Source organism: Silurus aristotelis (assembly GCF_946808225.1).
Source record: "Silurus aristotelis genome assembly, chromosome: 13".
NCBI lineage: Eukaryota > Metazoa > Chordata > Actinopteri > Siluriformes > Siluridae > Silurus > Silurus aristotelis.
The window spans coordinates 25,812,188-25,831,718 of NC_139586.1; the positions used below are offsets into that span (position 1 = coordinate 25,812,188).

General features: G+C 40.7%; 1 protein-coding gene across 19 annotated transcripts in view; it reads right to left on the bottom strand.

Moving 5' to 3' along the window:
* Positions 1 to 19,531, bottom strand: part of ptprsa (protein tyrosine phosphatase receptor type Sa) — a 276,827-nt gene that overhangs the window by 124,087 nt on the left and 133,209 nt on the right. For all 19 annotated transcript variants that reach the window (XM_083558977.1, XM_083558975.1, XM_083558972.1 and 16 more), the window contains 2 exons: positions 4,898 to 5,043; positions 3,562 to 3,703 (listed from right to left, as the gene is read on the bottom strand). In XM_083558977.1, the coding sequence (XP_083415103.1) occupies positions 3,562 to 3,703; positions 4,898 to 5,043 (288 nt within the window). The remainder of the gene's footprint in view (positions 1 to 3,561; positions 3,704 to 4,897; positions 5,044 to 19,531) is intronic.

Here is a 19,531-nt window from a genome sequence, read left to right on the forward strand (position 1 = left end):
TTTTCAATACCTGTAATTGTAATTAATTGAAGACCCCAACGATGGATTCGGATTTAGAAAGGAAAAGAAGGAAACGAGTGTGAGAGTTAACCGAGTGTAATTTTTCTATTACAAAAAATCTACAGATAAAATATGTGTCCAGATAAACAGTGGTTGGCAAAAATGGATGCTGAACTTATCCTTGTTAAAGCCCGATGTGGCCAGTTCCACAGTGACTTCCATATTTCACTGTTAGCACACCACATAAAGAAAGAGTCCCAGAGTCTTGTCAAAGTTTCGGCTGTTATTTGGCTTCCTCCATGAAAACTAAAACGGGACTGATTTGTAACTCAGGCATGCGACTACATTTTGCAATATGCTGTTGCTGTCTACACAATACTGCTGTCTAAGCAATATGCTAGCCAGGAAATTGAAGCTAGACCAAGACTAAGTGCACCTTTTAATTCAATGGTTCATTCTTGTACCTTGTCTTTCGTTCCCTCAACCTGACCCCACACATTTCTTCAGTCAGGAATGGGTTTGTTCTCTGCTGCACTAATGCACAGTAAAACACTTTGGGGTTTGCTAATGGCTAAGTCAATCCGCAATGCTATACAGAAAATCTTAATAATGACAGACCTGAAAACTACAATTGTACCAAAAGACACACCCCGACTACGCTTTCTCCTCAGTCTGTGAATGGAAACGGGTATATATATATATATATATATATATATATATATATATATATATATATATATATATATATATATATATATATATATATTAATGGCATTTGACAGAAGCCCTTATCCAGAGTAACTTACAACTAAGCATTTAATTGTTAAGGGCCTTGCTTAAGGGCCCAGCCTTGGCAGGTTAATAGTGCTGGGATTTGAACTCCCGACTTTCTAATCAGAAGGCCAACATCTTAACCACTTCCCCCTTAATATAAAGTGTAAGCTATATTTACTAGATGTTATATTCATTATGCCACATGTACGCTCATATTTTTAATATCATAAAGAGTTCTAAAGTCAGTCATATTTAGAAGTTTTGTCACCAACCCTCTTGATTTTGGTCAAATACACTGGCAATTTTTGAAATTGGTGGTAAAAGATTGTATAATCCACCATTTTTGCATCATCATCATCATTTCTTGGCACAATTAAAAAACAATTATGAGATTATGTCATTATGAGAGCGGCCTCTAGAGGTAAATCACTGCACATTGCACGAAGAATGCTATATTACATTTATTATTTATAATGTATTCATTATAGACTGTGTTTATTAATTCATATATTCATATTTATTTGTTAGCACTGTTTCATGATTCAGTCTTTTTTAATTTTTTATAAAAGTTCTACTATTGTAGATGGAGTGTTGTGTTTGTTTTTTAATCCAGTATCCATTTTAAAAACATTTGGTCAATTAATCGGTTACTGGCAAGTGCGATCCAACCTAGTTACCAATATTAGTAAAATCCACCACCGGTGGTGGACTTCTAGTTAGCGCATAATTTGAAGCCAATCTGCAGAGAAGGCAGGGATGAGATGTGAAAAGCAATGACTCAGTAACTTGGGCTTTACCACCAAGGCTCAACAGAGCAGCTTGAGAGACAGCATGGACATCTCTTCTTCTTCTATGCCACTCAGAAATAACAGTCAAGAGAAGCAAGTGTTTTCCACACGATAAATAGGAAGTGTGGATTCAAAAATAGTGTCAGTGAGAGAGAAAAGGTCAGAGATGAGTGGGAAATAAAGGGGCTTGGCAGGGTTTGGATTTCAGGGGCTAAAGCGGTCTAATTAAAACGGCACAAAAGGAGTCTGCAACAAACACGTCTTGTCCTGCAGCAGAATGGCCAATTAAACGGCTTCCTTATCAAACAGGCTTGGGCTGGGAGCGGCGTGTCTTTTCCAGCACTAACCGCACTAACGAGGTCCCTGCAACTAGAGTTTAGAGAAGTCAGGGTCACGGAGAACACATGCCTGTATCGCTTCAGAGGCGACAAGATGAAGCGAGATGTAGATTAAAAGAAAAAAAGTAATCTTGTGACCACGATGAACAGTGTTCCCAGCGTCAGCACCACCTCGGGCTGCTAAACAGTGTGTGTCCGTCTAGCACATATCAGGAAGCGGGCAGATGGTGAGACCTGGGCTGTTGTTTGCGTTGGACCGTATCAAGTGCTCCAGGTTGGCAGATGATAAGTAGGCAAGATGCCAGGGTCAACAAATCAAGAGAGGGAAAGAGGGAGAGATAGATAGAGAGAGAAAGAAAAAGAGTGGGAGAGAGAGAAGATATGTTCACAACACCATATCAAGGAAGAAGCACGGGAATGTGCAGGTGTCTGTTTCCTTCTTCTTGTCACGAGTACACCAAGGACTCTCAAAGGACTCACTAAAGGAGATGTTGGAGAAAAAGCAGATGGCTAATATTATGCATTCGGCTCACGGTTGTTGTGCACTGCTCTAGCCAGGAGGTGGCTAAAAATGCATCCAAGCAGCTTTGCAGCAAAGCCAGCCTGGTGTCAGATCCAAGCAGGGCTAAATTGCCCAGGCCAAGGTGACTAAACAGTCAATGAAGCTAACCGCCAAAATTAAAAAGTTATCAGTGTCTCCTCCTGCCAGGCATAATGTGGGAGGTAAATGATGCATGTAAAAATGTACAGCATGTGTATGTGAGTTGACAGTGTGCAGGGTATCCAAGTATGCTCAGTGCAGTTTGGTAGGAATTCTGGTTTGAATCTCTGCACAAGTGTGTGTGAATGTGTGTGTGTGTGTGTGTGTGTGTGTGTGTGTGTGTGTGTGTGTGTGTGTGTGTGTGTGTGTGTGTGTGTGTTTACGTGGCTGCGGTTCTGATAAAGCTCTTCGCTCAGGAAAGCTCAGAGCAGATGGATGAGGGAGGAGGATGGGCAGCCACTCCCCCCCAGTGCTGGGACCTCTACTCCCTGCTGAGCTCCTTGGGCCTTGCCAAAGCCTGGATTTTCATGTAAAACTGGGCTGCCTACAAGAACGGTGCGTTTGGGCCATGGCCGAGCGAGGAGCCCCTGCTGCTGCCAGGACAGGCGCTCGGCAGTAACGAGGCAGATGGCTTGGGCTCAGAGCATGGACAGGAAATAAATAATGCCGCGCAGAACGAGGAAACACTGCCTCTCCTGGCCAGATGAAATGATTGGACTGTTTAGGAAACTGAATTGGGCTGCCCCACTGGACCACACCTTGTTAGTCAAGGCCATGTTAAGTTCTGTTTATGTAGAGCAGGATGTCCACCTGAGAAGTAACACCTGCTGTTTGCAATGTAGCTCAAGTGCAGGTTGGGGAAAACCTTTTTGTCAGGATTAAATGGTTGCTGCTGTGCTAGGAGGGACGGGCTCGAGAAGAATATGCCATCGCTTGTTTCGCATCCACGCAAGATATTACGGCAAACAAGCAATATTTGCTTGCACTTAATCTGTCCACAAATAAAGCTGAAAATACTTCTGACAAAACTTTATGCAAATCATGTCTTTGTTTCCTTTAACTTGCCAGTATTCGCACAGATGGTACAGCAAAGAAACACAGACTGAAAAGACCGAGTTACCTCTAATTATAGTCAGCTTGGCCTGGACGCTGACTTCGCCTTCGCTGTTCTCAGCCACGCACTCGTAGATGTTCTCGTCTCGTGGAGCTCTCAGTGGCTGGATACGGAGCACAGCTCCTGCACCTTCATCGAATTCGATGGTCTGCAGGAAAATAAAGATGTTCAAAAGATTTATATGAAATATATATATATATATATTAGGGATGGTAAGATTCACTGATATGCGTCTTTCATCAACAATTTAAAAAAAAATTATATATAATTAGTAGTAGATGTGTTATACTGTGACCAATTATTTGTGACTAATATTTTCTACATAGATTGATTTCTCCTAAACAGTTTCTCAAGCGCGTTCTACTTGAATATGATGTATCGCAACACTACCAAGGCCGAGGCGTGTCCTGAGAGTGACATAAAATACAGATTAAATGGCAGAGGTAGAGGTAGATTGTCTTAGAGACAGAACAGGTAAAGAACATCTGGTTTTATTTCATCTTTTTTCACACAGAATACACTATATGACTATAGGTATGTGGACTCCTGACAATGACTGCCATATGTGCTTGTTGAACATCCTGTTCTAAAAACATGGCGTTAATATGAGGTCGCAAAATCTCACATTTTTAATGTCTAGCCAGACACCATGGCCATGTATTTTATCTTTAAGTATAATATACATTAAAAACCTTATATTGTGAATGCTATTTCATGGGGCGTCTTCCTAACTGGATGGTAAAGGTACAGGTCGCCATTGTTAGTCAGGAGCTTACACTGTGGGGGGCTTTTTTTTTTTTACTTTAAAGGCACCGTTAAGGAGACACACCAGCCTGCGAGTGCACGGATCGATATCCAAACAATGGCTGGAAGGGAACTCGAATCAATTTAAACTCCTCATAAAGCCACTTTGAAATGATAAGGAGACGATCATTTGAGCCAAGATCGTTAAAAAAAATACAATAAAAACTCTTGAAACTGGACGACACGCTGAAGGCGAAAGGACGAGACTGGCGATCCGTGGGAGCGTTATGGAATCTGTCGAGTCAAGTTTTGAACGTTGACGGTATGGTTAGCACTGAGCCAGTTTTAATTAAGGCGTGCTGAGCATCAATCAAGACTCTACAGCCGCCATCTGTGCAATGACAGAGGTACACAGCAGACAAACATCATAAATGAGGCGCAGCTTGTTTCTGTGCAGAGCGTACAACACAATGATAACTGTGGAATTCGCGTTTGGGTGAACAGAATAGTGTTGTTGTTGTTTTTTGGGGGGGGGGTGCATGGTGTGTTTTTTTTCTTTGTTTACTGAGGTGTGTTGAGTGTGACTCCTGTGACTCACCTCGATACGCTGAGAGTTGACACGCTTCCCTTTTTTATTCCAGGTCACTTTAGGCTTGGGGTCCCCTGTCGCCTGGCATACGAAGGACACCACTCCTCCCGAGACTCCGATCATGTCTACAGGAACTTTGGTGAACCTGGGTGCAGCTGGTAAAGGAAACAACAACATCAAAAAAAATCAACACCAGGCGCTTATTAAAATTTATCGGAAGGCCACTGTAGTAGCAAGAACTGCATGGAGCAAAAATAAATGATTAGAAGCATGTTGCAGCAACATTAACTGCCGGTGCAATCAGCCATAACACAAAGGAGGTATAATGAGGGTCTGGGATTGAAGTGGGCTTGGCGCTTTCTCATCTGGGTAATGGAGAGCTTTTAGAAATGGAGCGAGCGGAAGTACTAAAAAAAAAATCCCTCCCCAAAAGAATGAGACAGAGTGACAGAGATCATGGTCGACTAACACTTGAGCCCAGTGATAACTTGCTCCCATGTATCAACATGGCAGTAATTATGCTACAGCCAATCTGCACATATTGACCTTTAATATTTGAAAGGAACAATGAATAAAAAATTACGGCGCCTTTTGTCTTGATTTTAAGGCTTTGCTGCACTCATCTGAGAAAATCTCACACATGTCCCTAAATATCTAACAGCACCCATGAAAACACATTAATCAATGAATATTTGATGGGGCCGGGATGAATCTGAATTACATAGAGAGAAAAAAGTCTTTCATGGATGCCTACATTTCCTCTAAACAAAGGCCAAGGTAAATGCAACCAGACATATAAAGAAGCTCTCACGGGTAACTCGTTAAAGAAACAGGTGAAAACACATATACGGAGGGATGATCAAACAGGACAGCATGCACATTAGATTAATTATTAAGAGTCCGCGGGCTGAGTAGACTCCATGGGAAAAAATAAACACACGTGAAGTTGAGTTCCTGTATTTATGCAGGACAAGAAGTGAAGCACAGAGAGCGAGAGTGATGGAGCCAAGGCATTATAAATAAACGGTTGCTTTGCAAGTCCGAGGTCCATCACTCTCTGATTGTACAGACATAAACACACATACACACACTTGAGCACTCGTTTTAAATTGTGTGAGTCATGCAGCTTGTTGCAGAAAGGATCAAACGTGGTCACGCCACACTTTGATGTCACGTTGCCACGAGGCTTTCCGATGCTATTTCCTCCATTGGGAATTAAGGATTATAAGCGGGAAAAAAAAGCAGTACACACGCTAAAAGGATGTCAAGCTTCTGATCACAATGACATTGTAAAGGGCACGCGAATGCACTGGATAGCTAGTGACCCCAATTTTGCCCAATTGTATTTGGAGGATGGCGCAGTGGCTAGGTTCCACCACAGCATGTCTGGAGAAATCACACTTAGCGTGCCAATAAACCAGTTCAATGCCAATGTTTAGAATCAGTCATGCTGGATGAGGCATCGAGGCACTTGTTCATAGGGGCTGACGCAGACACAGTGGTGGGGGCGAATCACGTAATGAGGATCACTCTTTCGCCTGTAAATTTCCCATTGGGATGAATAAAGTATCCATCCATCCATCCATGAAATCATGCATATCTATGAATCATTAGCAATCTGTACTACAAGAACAAAGCTGAGCAACCTGGTCGGTCTGTAACAGAAAATTACATGGGTGACTACCAGTATTATTTAAACGAGAAAATATGTTGTATTAATTACAAATAAATATGTATAAATAAATGAATGTATTAATTAATAAATATCATTATGTAATTAATAAATTCTAAATAATAAATATAATATAGGGCTTGCTTGTAAAAAAAAAACAGCACATCAGTGATTAGCCTCTAGAGGCCGCTCTCGTAATGACAGCAGACTGCAAGCTGGAAAAACTATCGGTGCCTCAACCTCTATTAATAACTAAGAGAAATTTTAGTTTGAAAGCCAACCTTTATTATGAAATACAGATTCTGATATGAGTGCAACATATATTTAAAATAAATGACATTTTAAAATATGTATTTGGCATTGCTCGGAGGGCTGTTTCAAATGTGGGGGAGGGTTGTATTTGGCCTGCGGGTCGTAGTTGAAGGACCCCTGGTCTAAAGCGATTGAGGCTATAATGTAATCTAAAATAAGAATACTGAATTTTTTTTCCCACTGTAACTGCATATAGTCTTAAAAACCACATGTGCATTATTTGCCTATGGTGGCATGACATTTCATTTAAATGAACTGATGCTTTCATTCAAAGCATACATTTACGACGGATTTGTAGGCATGTCAACATGATACAAAGGGAAGGGAGTCAAGTGAACTGCTAGTCTTGTGACTAAAGGTCTAAGACAGACATTTAAAACCGAACAGGTCAGACATTTTGGACTGTACTGGTCTGTGATTGAGAAGCAGGAGCTTAATTCGCAGACAATGCGCTCTGTTCAATCATCTATACAGTAGTAGTAAGTGAAAGAATAAGGCTGTAAATACAGTCAGTAGAAATTAGGTTCTGCTGCAGGGATGGTGGCCTCAAAAAAAAAAAGGAAAATCCAGCCTATAAATTGAGAGGAGCCAGTTTAGGTTTAGGAGTTTAGGAACCGTATAAGGCTGGCCACGTGTCAGGTGTGTTTAACATGTCCTAGTGAACAAAGAGCACTGTGGGGGGGAGAGATATCTCACAAGCGTTTGGCTTGTGAATGTCTAAGGATCCTCTAAGGAGGAGCTGGAATCTGTGGTTGGGGGTATAGAGAAGGCTGTGCTTAGTTACTCAATCTACTGACTACAGTACCACCAGGAAAAGCAGAATTAAAATAAAGTAATGAACCATTAAAGATTAAGGGCTTTGCTTAAGGACACAATTTGGCGGTGCTGGTGGTGTTTAACCTTCTTAGAACCTTATTGACTGATCCTTTATTTCCTACATACCGGGCAGTCTAGCAACTACAACTTGCTAAATGTATTAGGTGGTACAGCCTTGTATAGGAGTTGGTAGTTTAATAGTTAAGGCACTGAATTTGGATCCAAAGTTCATGGGTTCAAATCCAAGCCACACCTATCTGCCACTCCTGGGTCCCTGTACAAGGCCCCTAAACCCATTGCTGCTAGTTGAGATAACTGTAAGTTGCTCTGGATAAATAACATACATGCCATGTAAGGTTGTAGCTCAGTGGTTTAGGCAATGAACTCTGGATCGGAAGATAAAAAGTTCAAATCCCAGCACCATTAAACTGCCACTGCTGGGCTCTTGAGCAAAGAACTTAACCCTCAAATGCTCAGGTTGCTCTGGATAAGGGTGTCTGCCAAATGGCATACTTTTTAAAGTACAGTGACATTTTTTCTTTGCATATCCCAGAGATCTTAAATGCTCAGCCAGAATACAGCACCCCTGGAGCACTGAGGGTTAAGGGGCCACAAGGGTGGAGCCTTAACCACAGAGCTACCACTTCCCCCACCTCCCCAATGTAAACGTATCAGCAGACAATCCACTAATACTAAACGTAGCATTAAGGTTTTACGAAATCAGTGCCCAAATCCTTGAATAAAGACCTTTGGAAATAAGAGTATATTGACCTCATCAGTGACCTTATTTACCTATGTTAAGGATTTTTGATATGTTAAATTGAAGAGTGTGTCTGCCTGTGATTATTGGAACAGCCTAAGTAAAGACATTTTGTTAAGAATCCAGCTGCCTTAGGTCCCATATCTCACTGGGGTAAATAGAAAGAATGTCAGAGAGAGAGAGAGAGAGAGAGAGAATGAGAGAGAGAGAGAGAGAGAGAGAGAGAGAGAGAGAGAGAGAGAGAGAGAGAGAGAGAGAGAGAGAGAGAGAAAGATGATGTCTATCGTTAAGGACAGATCTGATGGAAGAGACAAAAAAAATACATGTTTATACATGCTACAGACATACAGTACACGCGAAACACTATATTCATCGATAAATTCCTGTAGTAAAACACTACAGGATTGTAAATGGAATAAACAGTGGGATTGAACCCTCGTCAAGCCGCTTCACACCAACCAATTACTGATCCATTTCCTTTATCGGCCCTCCCTGCTTTTGTTATTCTTTACTTTGTTGTAATTTGTGGGTATTAACATGAGAAAGGACATTACAGGCAGCAGACTGTAGTCAGGGCAATCATAAAGCCTACGTGACTCACCACCTTTTCATTACCTCATAAAAAAATTTTTTTTATACCTAATATTCTTTTTTGCAATGAGAACTTAATTCGATGAATTTGACAACTAAAACGACCGACCGATAGTGTAGGTGGGTGTAGACAAGCAAAAGGTCGCTGAAGAAGTAATAATGTTGCTCTGCTGGTTCACGGTTGTGTACACAACTTGAAATTAATGAAATAGAAAGTCATATATTCTCTTCTTTCCCCCCTCTTTTTCTCTGACACTGTATCCCAGAGTAACGAATCGGATCTAGGGAAGATCAAGATCTAGCAAACCACCAAGGTAATGACCAGCACCTAGCTGGGCAAGTTGAGGCTTGGGAGAATAAATAGCTCACACGATTGTCATTGTCAGATCGCTGTTCTGCCATGCATTCTTTTAAAACTATGCTAGTGTGTATAAGGTGGAGTAAAATAAACTCTATGAAAAGCCAGAGCGACAGAGCATCGTTTAAATAATTAACCTTTACACCGACATTAGCCTAGTTCTGTTCCCAAGCCGCTGTTCTCCAAATGACTTACCATTTCAAACCGGAGAAAGGCTGTGAAGGAACTGAGGCCCATTCTAACATGATTATGATGTTTCCATTGTTATATAATGACTTTGCCAAAGGTAATGAAGGAAGGCATCCTGACAAGTTACATGTAATTTGATTTGCATCACCTCTTCTAATCAATGACATCCCTAAAACCTCAAACTGCATCATACTACAGTTTTCTTGGAATCCTGGTAGCGAGGATATTTTTGGTGTGTCTAGTAATCATGCTGTGATCTCTACACCTTTATACTATGTTTGATTTGCCTGATTTTTTTACATTTTTAAGTATGTTGCCAAAAATTCTGGATTAAAAATTCCGGTTGCAGGTTTCATTCCATTTACTTGCAATAGATTATAACATTCGAAAGTATTCTCACAGCCATAGCTGTAAACAAAAATGTACATTTGTACAAATATCTGCACAAGAAATAGATAGATTTGATCTTAACCTTTATTTAAATATCGGGACATCTGAGTTTTCCAGCCGTATGTGGTACTTCGCAAAATTGTTAGCACGAAAATTACATCACACAATTGTCTTTGGCTGCACAAACCGGTTCCAGCATGACAATGCCCCTGTGCACAAAGCCAGCCCCATGAAGATATACTTTACATGGTATGGAGAGGAAGATCTCCTGCTATAGAGCTCTCAGCCATTTTGGACCCCCTTTTGAAGGTATAAATTGAAATGATGACTGTACCTGGGGTTTTTTCACCTCAACTACATTGGTACCTGATGTTACTCACACCCTTGTGACTGAATGAGCACAAGTCTCAAAATCTAGTGGAACATCTTCAGAGAATAGTGGAGCTTAAAATAATAGGGTCCAAAATAAATTGTGGACCGAGTCAGCACATAGAAATCTGATGGATAGATGTGTTTATAAGAGGATATATAATATACTGTATATATGGGGTATTTTAAGCAGTGTAGATGCACTGGACATCAATGTAACAGTTATTGTATATTGGTTTTAAACCTTGCCGCATCAGTGCATCAATACTTAATTACATTTTTGTGATTCAGTCACAGGTGTGTGTGTATGCCAAAAAGTATATCAGCCAATCAGATTTCAGAACTTAAAACTATCCATTTTATCAATCGCATTGTATACCAGACGCCAGAGGACGAGCAAAGACACAGGGGATTTACGAGTCTATTAGCTTAACAGGAGATTAATGTGTGGCCAGACAAGAGGATGGTGGAATTTCTAAGCACGCAATCAAACCGATAACTGCCCAACCAGCCGCCGCTATCAGAGACAAGAAAAGCGCGAGTTAGAAAGTATAGAAGAACGGAGAGGGGGGGAAAAAAGCTGTACCGATGGTGGATTTGGCCATTCTGGGGATGAAGGCACTTCATTTTATTTCCAAATACATCATCCGCTTTGAGACGCTCCATCTGGACCTATTTGATAAGAAAGCCCCTTCTGCCCCCTCTGTTCAGTGTGCCTCTCACTGTCGGCTGTAATAGGAGGCCAGAGGTGACACACACAGTTAGATGACTAACACTATAATCGATAGAAACCTTTCGGGGCTGAAAAAAGGCCTCCATTATGAGTGGAATTAGAGATGTGGAAGCACAAAATGGCAGCACGTTACGTTTACGTTTTTTTTTTTTCTTCCCCAACAAGCACAGAAGGGAGTGAAAGGCACTTATCGTCTATCTCATTTTTTTAAAATAGCTACCTTTCAAACGCTGATTGAGGCTAATCTGAAGGGGTGAACCGGAACATTTGGGCATATTAAGGGTGTTACACACCTCTCCCATTCAAAGGCCCAATTACAGGAGTGTGTTCCCTCTGCACACTAGTGCAGAGGGATAAAAAAGTATATATATATATATATATATATATATATATATATATATATATATATATATATATATATATATATATATATGTTGAGCGAGAGAGAGAGAGAGAGAGAGAGAGAGAGAGAGAGAGAGAGAGAGAGCTAAGAGCTAATTTGAGGGCTAGGTATGATTAAGTGCACATGGCATGCTTCCACTTTATAGCTGCTCCAAGTAATGATTGGACAAGGTTCTTTTGTACACGCATACGCACTCTGCTGTTCGTACACAGCAAGGGGCAATTTTGCCGGCTTGTGGATGAGAAAAGAGGCTGCCTCGAGATGAAGTCTCCGGCTCAGACGCTTCCTGTCTCATCAGGCGCATCCTCTATCTCGCTTTATCTCGCTCTGCCTCGCACTAACTAGCAGCACCTCTGACCCCAAAATAAACAAGTGTAATTCAGCACCACACGCTGTTCATCAAGACCTCGTCATCACTATGGAAACGTCCCCCACTTTCACTTTCTCTTGTGACGGGTAGTTGACCGCTGGGAAGATTCTTTTAATGAGGAGGAGAGAGAGAAAAAAACAAAACAAAAAGAAAACACCAATCATCTCAGATCCCCGTGGCCGACATGTGTAGAGGCATATGGGAGGATTTCAAAGATGTTCCTAACAAAGAAATCGAGGCCTTGTTTGTGTTCGGAATTTGCCCACTTGCACGTCTCCGATCAAAAGCCTCGCAACTTGTGTAGCTGCCTAAGGTTTTGCTTTGCTGGTTTGAACCCTGGCAAAGTCTGAGACAGCAGAAATTGCCTTGTTTCTAAACCAGGAGGACGCCATGGATTCCTGTGGGTTAGTGGTCACAATCCCTGAAAGAATCAGGGCCTAATCACTAGCAAAATCATCTCTAGTCCTCACCACTATGGATTGTATTGTGTCATGTGATAAAAAAATGACTTCATAATGAGATGGGAATTGCCAATACTGAAATTGGAAGAAAACTAATTTTGGTGTGACATCAGACATACATTTACATATACATTTGTGGCACTTAGCAGATGCCCTTGTCCAGAGCGACATACAAAAGTGCTTTGGGTCTCTATCAATAAATAAATCTACACACGGAAAGTGTTAGTTTAAGTGTTTCAGGAAGAGGTAGGTCTTCAACCGTCGCTTGAAGATAGTCAGGAACTCTGCTGTACGGACATCTAGGGGAAGTTCATTCCACCACCTCGGTGCCAGAACAGAGAAGAGCTTTAAAGTATACTAACCTCTCATTCTGAGAGAAGGTGGTACCAATCGAGCAGTGCTGGAGCATCTCAGACAGCGTGGTACAGTGAGAGGTGTGATGAGGTAAGATGGTGCTGGTCTATTTTAATCTTGTAGGCAAGCATCAGTGTTTTATATCTGATATGTGCAGCTACTGGAAGCCGGTGGAGGGAGCGCAGCAGTGGGGTGGTGTGGGAGACCTTGGGCATTAGACTTTTTATTGAATTTTGATTTCAATAAACAGTCCTTTTTACACCATCAGCTAGGTGGTCTCTGGCAACGCTAACAACAAAAGGCTGAGGGTTGTGTTTTTTTTTTTTATCATGTTCCCAACATGCTTCACCTTCAAGTTCTGCATCTCCTAATATTTTAAAATGGTCTCCACTGAAAGCATTCTGGGACAATCTGCACAAGTCCAGAGCCAACAGGTGAAATTCTGTTTCGGAGAATTCAGGAAGGCAAACATGGTGGCCCCTTTTAAAATGTCTGCCCCAGAGATCCGAAGGAAAAATCAAACATTATTCAAAGCCTCCTGAGGGAACAGGAAATGGTTCACAGAGTTCTCATAAATGACCACCTGCAGATGTAGCTGAGTGCTTCGGAAGCTGCTTTTGGCTAGAGAAGGAAATAAGTGTTGTGGAAAAATAAATTTTTTTTTCCCTCGTCATTTGGTTCGATGTGTGACTGCTTAGCCGAGGCGAATATGGGGGGATGTGCGATTTTAATAGTGCTTTGCGATTGTTGCTTGTCAGACTGTATGAACATGATCCTCACGTCATACTGTAGGATCTCAGTTGTTTTAATGTCTGTACGACAGTCAAAAACTGAAGCTAAAGCACACAAGAAAAAGACTCGTCTGAAGCTTCATGTCATCAATCCGTGGCATGTTTAGACCCGCGTTCTCTCTGATGGTAGCTAGAAGCTGTAGCGCTCATTCATGATATGCCTTCATTATAAAAACGTCATATAAACACTCCTTTTCCCTCCATAACTGGATAAGCTTCCCTTTCGCTGTACTCTACACCTGACTCGTGTCGTTTTCCAGAATTTCCAGAATTTCATCGGAGCAAAGAAAATATTGTGACGGCCATCAGTTGTCGGTGAACATGTCAAAGCAAAAACTACAGATTTTAGCCTAGGGTTATAGGAATCTTTTAGGAGTTTCCAAATTTCTCATGCAACCGAATCATGGCCAAATTAAGATGAAGGATAGAGCACTATATGGACAAAAGTATTGGGACACCTGACCTTTCCTGCAATATGTGGTTCTTTTCCAAACTGTTACCAAAAAGCTGGAGGCACACAATTGTACAGGATGTCTTTGGATACGGTATAATAAAATGTTGAACTTGAAAACCCAAAGCTGTTCCAGCATGGCGATGGCTTACAAAGTGAGCTCCATGAAGATATGGTTTATATGGTTTTGGAGAGAAAGATCTTGAGTGGTCTGCTCTGATCTCATCCCTACTGAACACCTTTGGGATGAATTGGAACGTTGACTGCACCATTGGTCTCCTCACCTCACCTACATCAGTACCTGACTTGTGGCTGAGGAACATAAATGTCCACAAGCACACTTTAAAATGTAGTGGAACATTTTCCCAGAGGAGGGGTGTGAATTATACGAACAAACAAGCCAATAACTGGCTAAATTTTACAGGTTGAAAACATTTATTATATTACATTTTTGGAACATTTTTGGAACAATTAAACCAATGTTATGAAAAGCTTTCCATCATCTCTGGTCCATTTCAGGGTGAAAATTAATGAATGATCTCTGATGTATCTCCAAAATCACTGGGTCCCCGATAAGATCGCGAATAAGATCAGAAAAACAATCAGAATTTTTATCATCTTAAGCAGGAAAAAGAGCCTGTAGAAAAAGCCAGCTGGTATTGGGCCACTCTGCGTGAGACGTGTTGATGTATACTGCAGTGTTCATTGTTTTCATTTGGATTCCTGAACACGTGATTTCTTTTGTTGGCTTTGAGGAGGAAAAACAAAAGTCTCTAAAGTCGTAATTTCGATTCATTTGAACGAAAAATTTATTGAAAAAGTAACAGAGGAATGTAAAGGGGTGTATAATGAGGCCGTTGTTTTTTGTACATTTTCATTTCAAAAACAGACCGTAGACCTGGCGCTCTGTGAGCCGGAAGCTGTTGACTTCGAAAGCCACTCCACTCTGGACGCGCTTTTGTTAGCGTTCGCCGCATTTCAATATCAAAGCATTCCTTGCTGAGCACTGGATCCTGAAAAATGCCCTCGATCTTTCTCTCTCTCTCTCTCTCTTTCCCTCGTTTTCTTTTTCTCCCTCTGTCTCTTCTCTTTGAGGCCACCAGCAGACAGATCTGTCAAAGAATCTCAGGATCAAACCACCGAACGGAGCCAAAGCTCACCCAAGTGATGAATAATGCTATTATTATAATAAAGTTTATGCTGTGATGCATTCTTTAAACTTCCAGACTTGCCTCGTTATCCTTGAGTGCAATGTCTTTAGCTTCAGTAGCAGATAGATAATAATTATCTAGCTGAAAGAAGCGCATTGGACCAGAGGCTATTTTTCGACGGAGGTCAGTGATTTAGTAGCTTAGCAGTTAAGGTGTTAGATTTTGAATCCGGAGGTCTTGAGTTAAAATCCAAGCCAATTCATGCTGCCATTCCTGGGCCCCTGAGCAAGACCCCTTAATCCTCAACTGCTCAGTTGTAAAATTCACTCTAGATCTACCAAATGCCGTAAATGTAAAATTCGTGATCTTACATTAGAATGAAAAGTTGCACAACTGGGTGCTTTTATGGTTTCTGACATTTATAAATGCTCCAAAATGTTCAAATCTTAAAAACAGATCTTTATGTACATTTTGGTTTATGTCAAGATGTGCATTCAGGATTCGCAGGTGAAAAGACCCTGAGACATGGCCACAGTGGTGTTAAGTATTCGAGGAAATGTTCTTCATTAGTGTACAATTTTTGGCTACTTTCTAGTTTTACTGATTATCAAAGATATAAGCAATTTTTACTCTTTACTCAACTACATTTATGAACTGATATATGTTCTTTATAACTCTGCTATATTTTAATTAACAATGAGCGCTACCAATTACATTGTGCATCTCTGTTGAAGAGGTCATCAAGGTTCATCACTCCCCTACCCACATCTGCTGACTATGAGCAACTTTTTGGCACTGCTGGCCTTATTTTTAGTCCAAAAAGAGCTTGAAAAAAATCCAAAAACTTTAAGAAGCAGCTTTTGTTGAGATCGATGTAGCTCTATGCTGTTTCTGAAGCTCCAGCGTGCTTGAGAAACGTTGATTCATTTCACTGTGTACTGCATCAACTATATATGGTTGAAATGACAATAAAAGCTTCTTGACTTGACTTGAATAAAAATATTGGCCTTCTCTGAGACTTGTTTTTACTTTCTCTACAATAAATGACATTCATTTGATTGGTCAATTGAATACTAATGGTTCTTCTACTTAGTGTTATACTGTAATATTATTTGTTCATTGAAGATACATTTTTAAAAGATTGCTTTTTGATCTTTGTTTCATTCGGGCATGTGGAAAAGGCTGTTGTGCTGATGTTTGGTTAATGCAGATTTCTATTTTAGGAAACAAAACCTCACAAAGCAAATGCTTTTTTGGTTTTTCACTAAAATGAGTCTTTGTGCCGAGGACTACTGCATCATTGAGCCCATGTTCTATATGAGTAAAATACTGTTGAAGTTCTGATCAAATCAGACCTTTACAAAAATGTCATATTGGAATTGGTGACTTGTAATGAAGTTTTGCAGTAAGGTTCTCTTTACACCTCTGCCTGGTCAACGTTTAATATATCGTGTGGGGGCGAATACGAAAATACATTAAAACTTATTCAAAAACTTGAAGTATTATCAACACTCAGTCATGCTGGATGATAATCCAGACATCTGTAAGCAAACGATTATGCAATTGGATCATTTTTTTCATTGCTCTATAGAGTTATCATGGGGCAAATCTCTGACGCATTTTAAACATGAAGTCTGTGAATGTGCTTACTGACAAAGGGGGTTGGGGGGGGGGTGTTGGAGGCAGTGAGGTAGGAGGCGATGTGAGACTGGTGAGGTACGAAGGTCAACTGTGACGCCATCTGCTGCAGATGGCGACAACTACGGCAAGTACTTGGGCAACATGGTGGCAGACGAAGCTCTGCGAGACTTGAATCAGAGGGAACGAGAAAGCGAGAAGGACTAAAAAGAGTTACGCGAGCAAAAACCTATTTGATGTAATAAGCATCCCGAAACGACCTGCAGCGTTTCGGCGAGACCGGACCCCTGACGTTGAGAGGAGCTGATAGGGACGGCTCGGAGTGGGAATTTAGAGTAGCAGGTGGGCTTCGACGTGGTGAAAGAGGTTATGAAAGAGTGGAGGAAGAAGCAGGTAATGAGGGATTTTAGCAGCCACCTTTAAACTGAGTAGACATGCAAAGGGAATGAGACAGGCAGAAAGAGCGAAAGAGAGAGAGAGAGAGAGAGGTGGAGAGAGACAGCTAAAGAGAGAGAGATTGGTGAGCTTTCCCAGGCGCAATGAAGTTTTTCACTTGGCAGCTTCAAAGAAAAATTAATTATTGAAATCGGCCCGTCAAGTTGAACTCAAGTCCATCAAAATTAAGAGGTGTTGGCAAAGACACGCTTTGGAGACACATGCTCTTAAAAAAGATTGCACAGGGCCAAAAAATTTTCAGCAAAAAAAACAGGGGGATGGAAAATGGAAATACTGTATGTGAGGGGAAAATGATTTACTGGTAGTAATACCAAGAATTGGTTCATGTAGCCTGGGACTGGGCTAATTTAATTCTTCTTAAGGTTAGGGAACAAAAAATATCTGTTCGCGTTTCTCCCTGAAGTCGTCGTCATATTTGCTGGATCGTTTGCTTGTCTTTCCGTGTTTCGGTAGTTTAGCTGTGCAACTCCCTTTTGTTTAATTGCATTGTTGCATTCTAAATACGCAGTGGTATAATTTACATGATAACGCGAGCCGCATTGTGAGTATTGCAGCAAGAAGGGAAATAATCAGCTAAGGCTTGCTTCTCCTGTCAATTGTTCTTGCACACCAGCAGTTTAACTGAAGGTTTATTGGTTGATTCATAAAAATATGTTAAGTTCAACATATTTGATTGGATGGTGTCCCGGGAGTTGTGATATTTACTACAGCTGCATTGGTGCATTTCAGTGTTTCTATCAATAATGCTTTATAGTCGTCACATGTACTTGTCAGCACAGCAAAATTCTTTCTTCGCATATCCCAGGATTAGGAAGCCTAGCAGAAATATTACAGAGTCCCTGGAGCACAGAGGGTTAAGGGCCTTGATCAAGGGACCTTTACCTGGGCTTAAACCTCTAACCTTCTGATAAGTAAGTCAAAACTACTGAGGTACCACTTCCCACTAAGCTAGCCCTCCACAGAATTCTACTTCAAGCATTACATCGAAACCGTTAATACATGTCCTATTGGCATTTCAAAAAAAAAAAAAAAAAAAAAATAGTTTACGGAACAAAACTATTCACCATATTATGTCTAAAATGTTGATACAATAATCTCCCTGCTTTACCCTCACGGTTCGAATCTCGCGCCCCCGGTTAATCGCGGATTTGCATTTGCTACATAACTAGTTTAATTAGTTTGGCTGATTTTTCTGGTTTCTCGTGGATAGCACGATAGACCAAAAAACTTATAGAGAATAGTTTTTATGGAGCTTTATTTTGAAATAATGAAATGTATTAATACAAATATAATTATTAATTATAAAATGAAGTAAAATATTAATACAGTACTGTATACATAAAATAGCATTTTTGGGGTGGTGTCCCGTTTATCCACCGCGATAAACTGCGAGCTTTTGAATTACTGTATTCCAAAATCAAGTTAACGTTACTGTTTGTACCGAATTTCCTTTGGGTGCTCCAGATTTCCTCTCACTTCCCAAAGAAACTGTTGTAGGCGGTACATAGAACTCCTCCAAGGTATGAACATGTATATATGGTACCCTGTGATGGACTCCGATATCATCCAGGGTGTGTTCCATCATACCGAATGTTTTCCGAGACGGGCTCTGGATTTGTAATAAAAAAATGGGAGGTGGTAGCTCAGTGGTTAAGATGTTAGACTTCTGATTTGGAAGCTGTGAGTTCAAATCCCAGCACCACCAAGCTGGCACCGGTGGGCCCTTGAGCAAGACCCTTAACTGCTTAGTTGTATAAATAAACCATTTGTAAGTCGCTCTGGATTAGCAATTTTGTGTGCATTAAAATTTTGGTCAGATTGTTCCTTTATTATATATGTTAGATATAATAATCCACCATTTCCAAGTCAAATTAAGTGTCTTTATTGTCATTTTAAGATACAATATACAGCTCTGGAATCTGCTATACATGAATACAGATAAAGAATCCAGCAATTAACTTGCAGATATTCTGAGTAAAAATATTACATTTGTGGTGCGGTGTGCCGTACATTACAATTCCATTCATTTACGCAACACTACACAGTCTATGCCAAAGACGTGGTTTTCGCCCCCAGAGTTTTAATGAAAGAGCTCGTAATTGCTGACTGAGTATTTTCAGTACCTTAGTGTTCCTCAATAGAAACATTCCATTGTATTCTGCTTTCCCGGAATATCATAAAATAACAAGCATCCTGTGGTAAAAGTGCCATTAGAGTAAAAAAATGTAATGCAAAATAGCACACGTTCTGGCTCTATACCTTAATATAGATTCTTTACCAGAGCCTTATTGTGCTATAACCACGAACCTGGAGAAAAACAGAGGCCCCATTTATTGAGCAATAACCCAGTGTGTATGTTGAGGCGAGCAAAAACACAA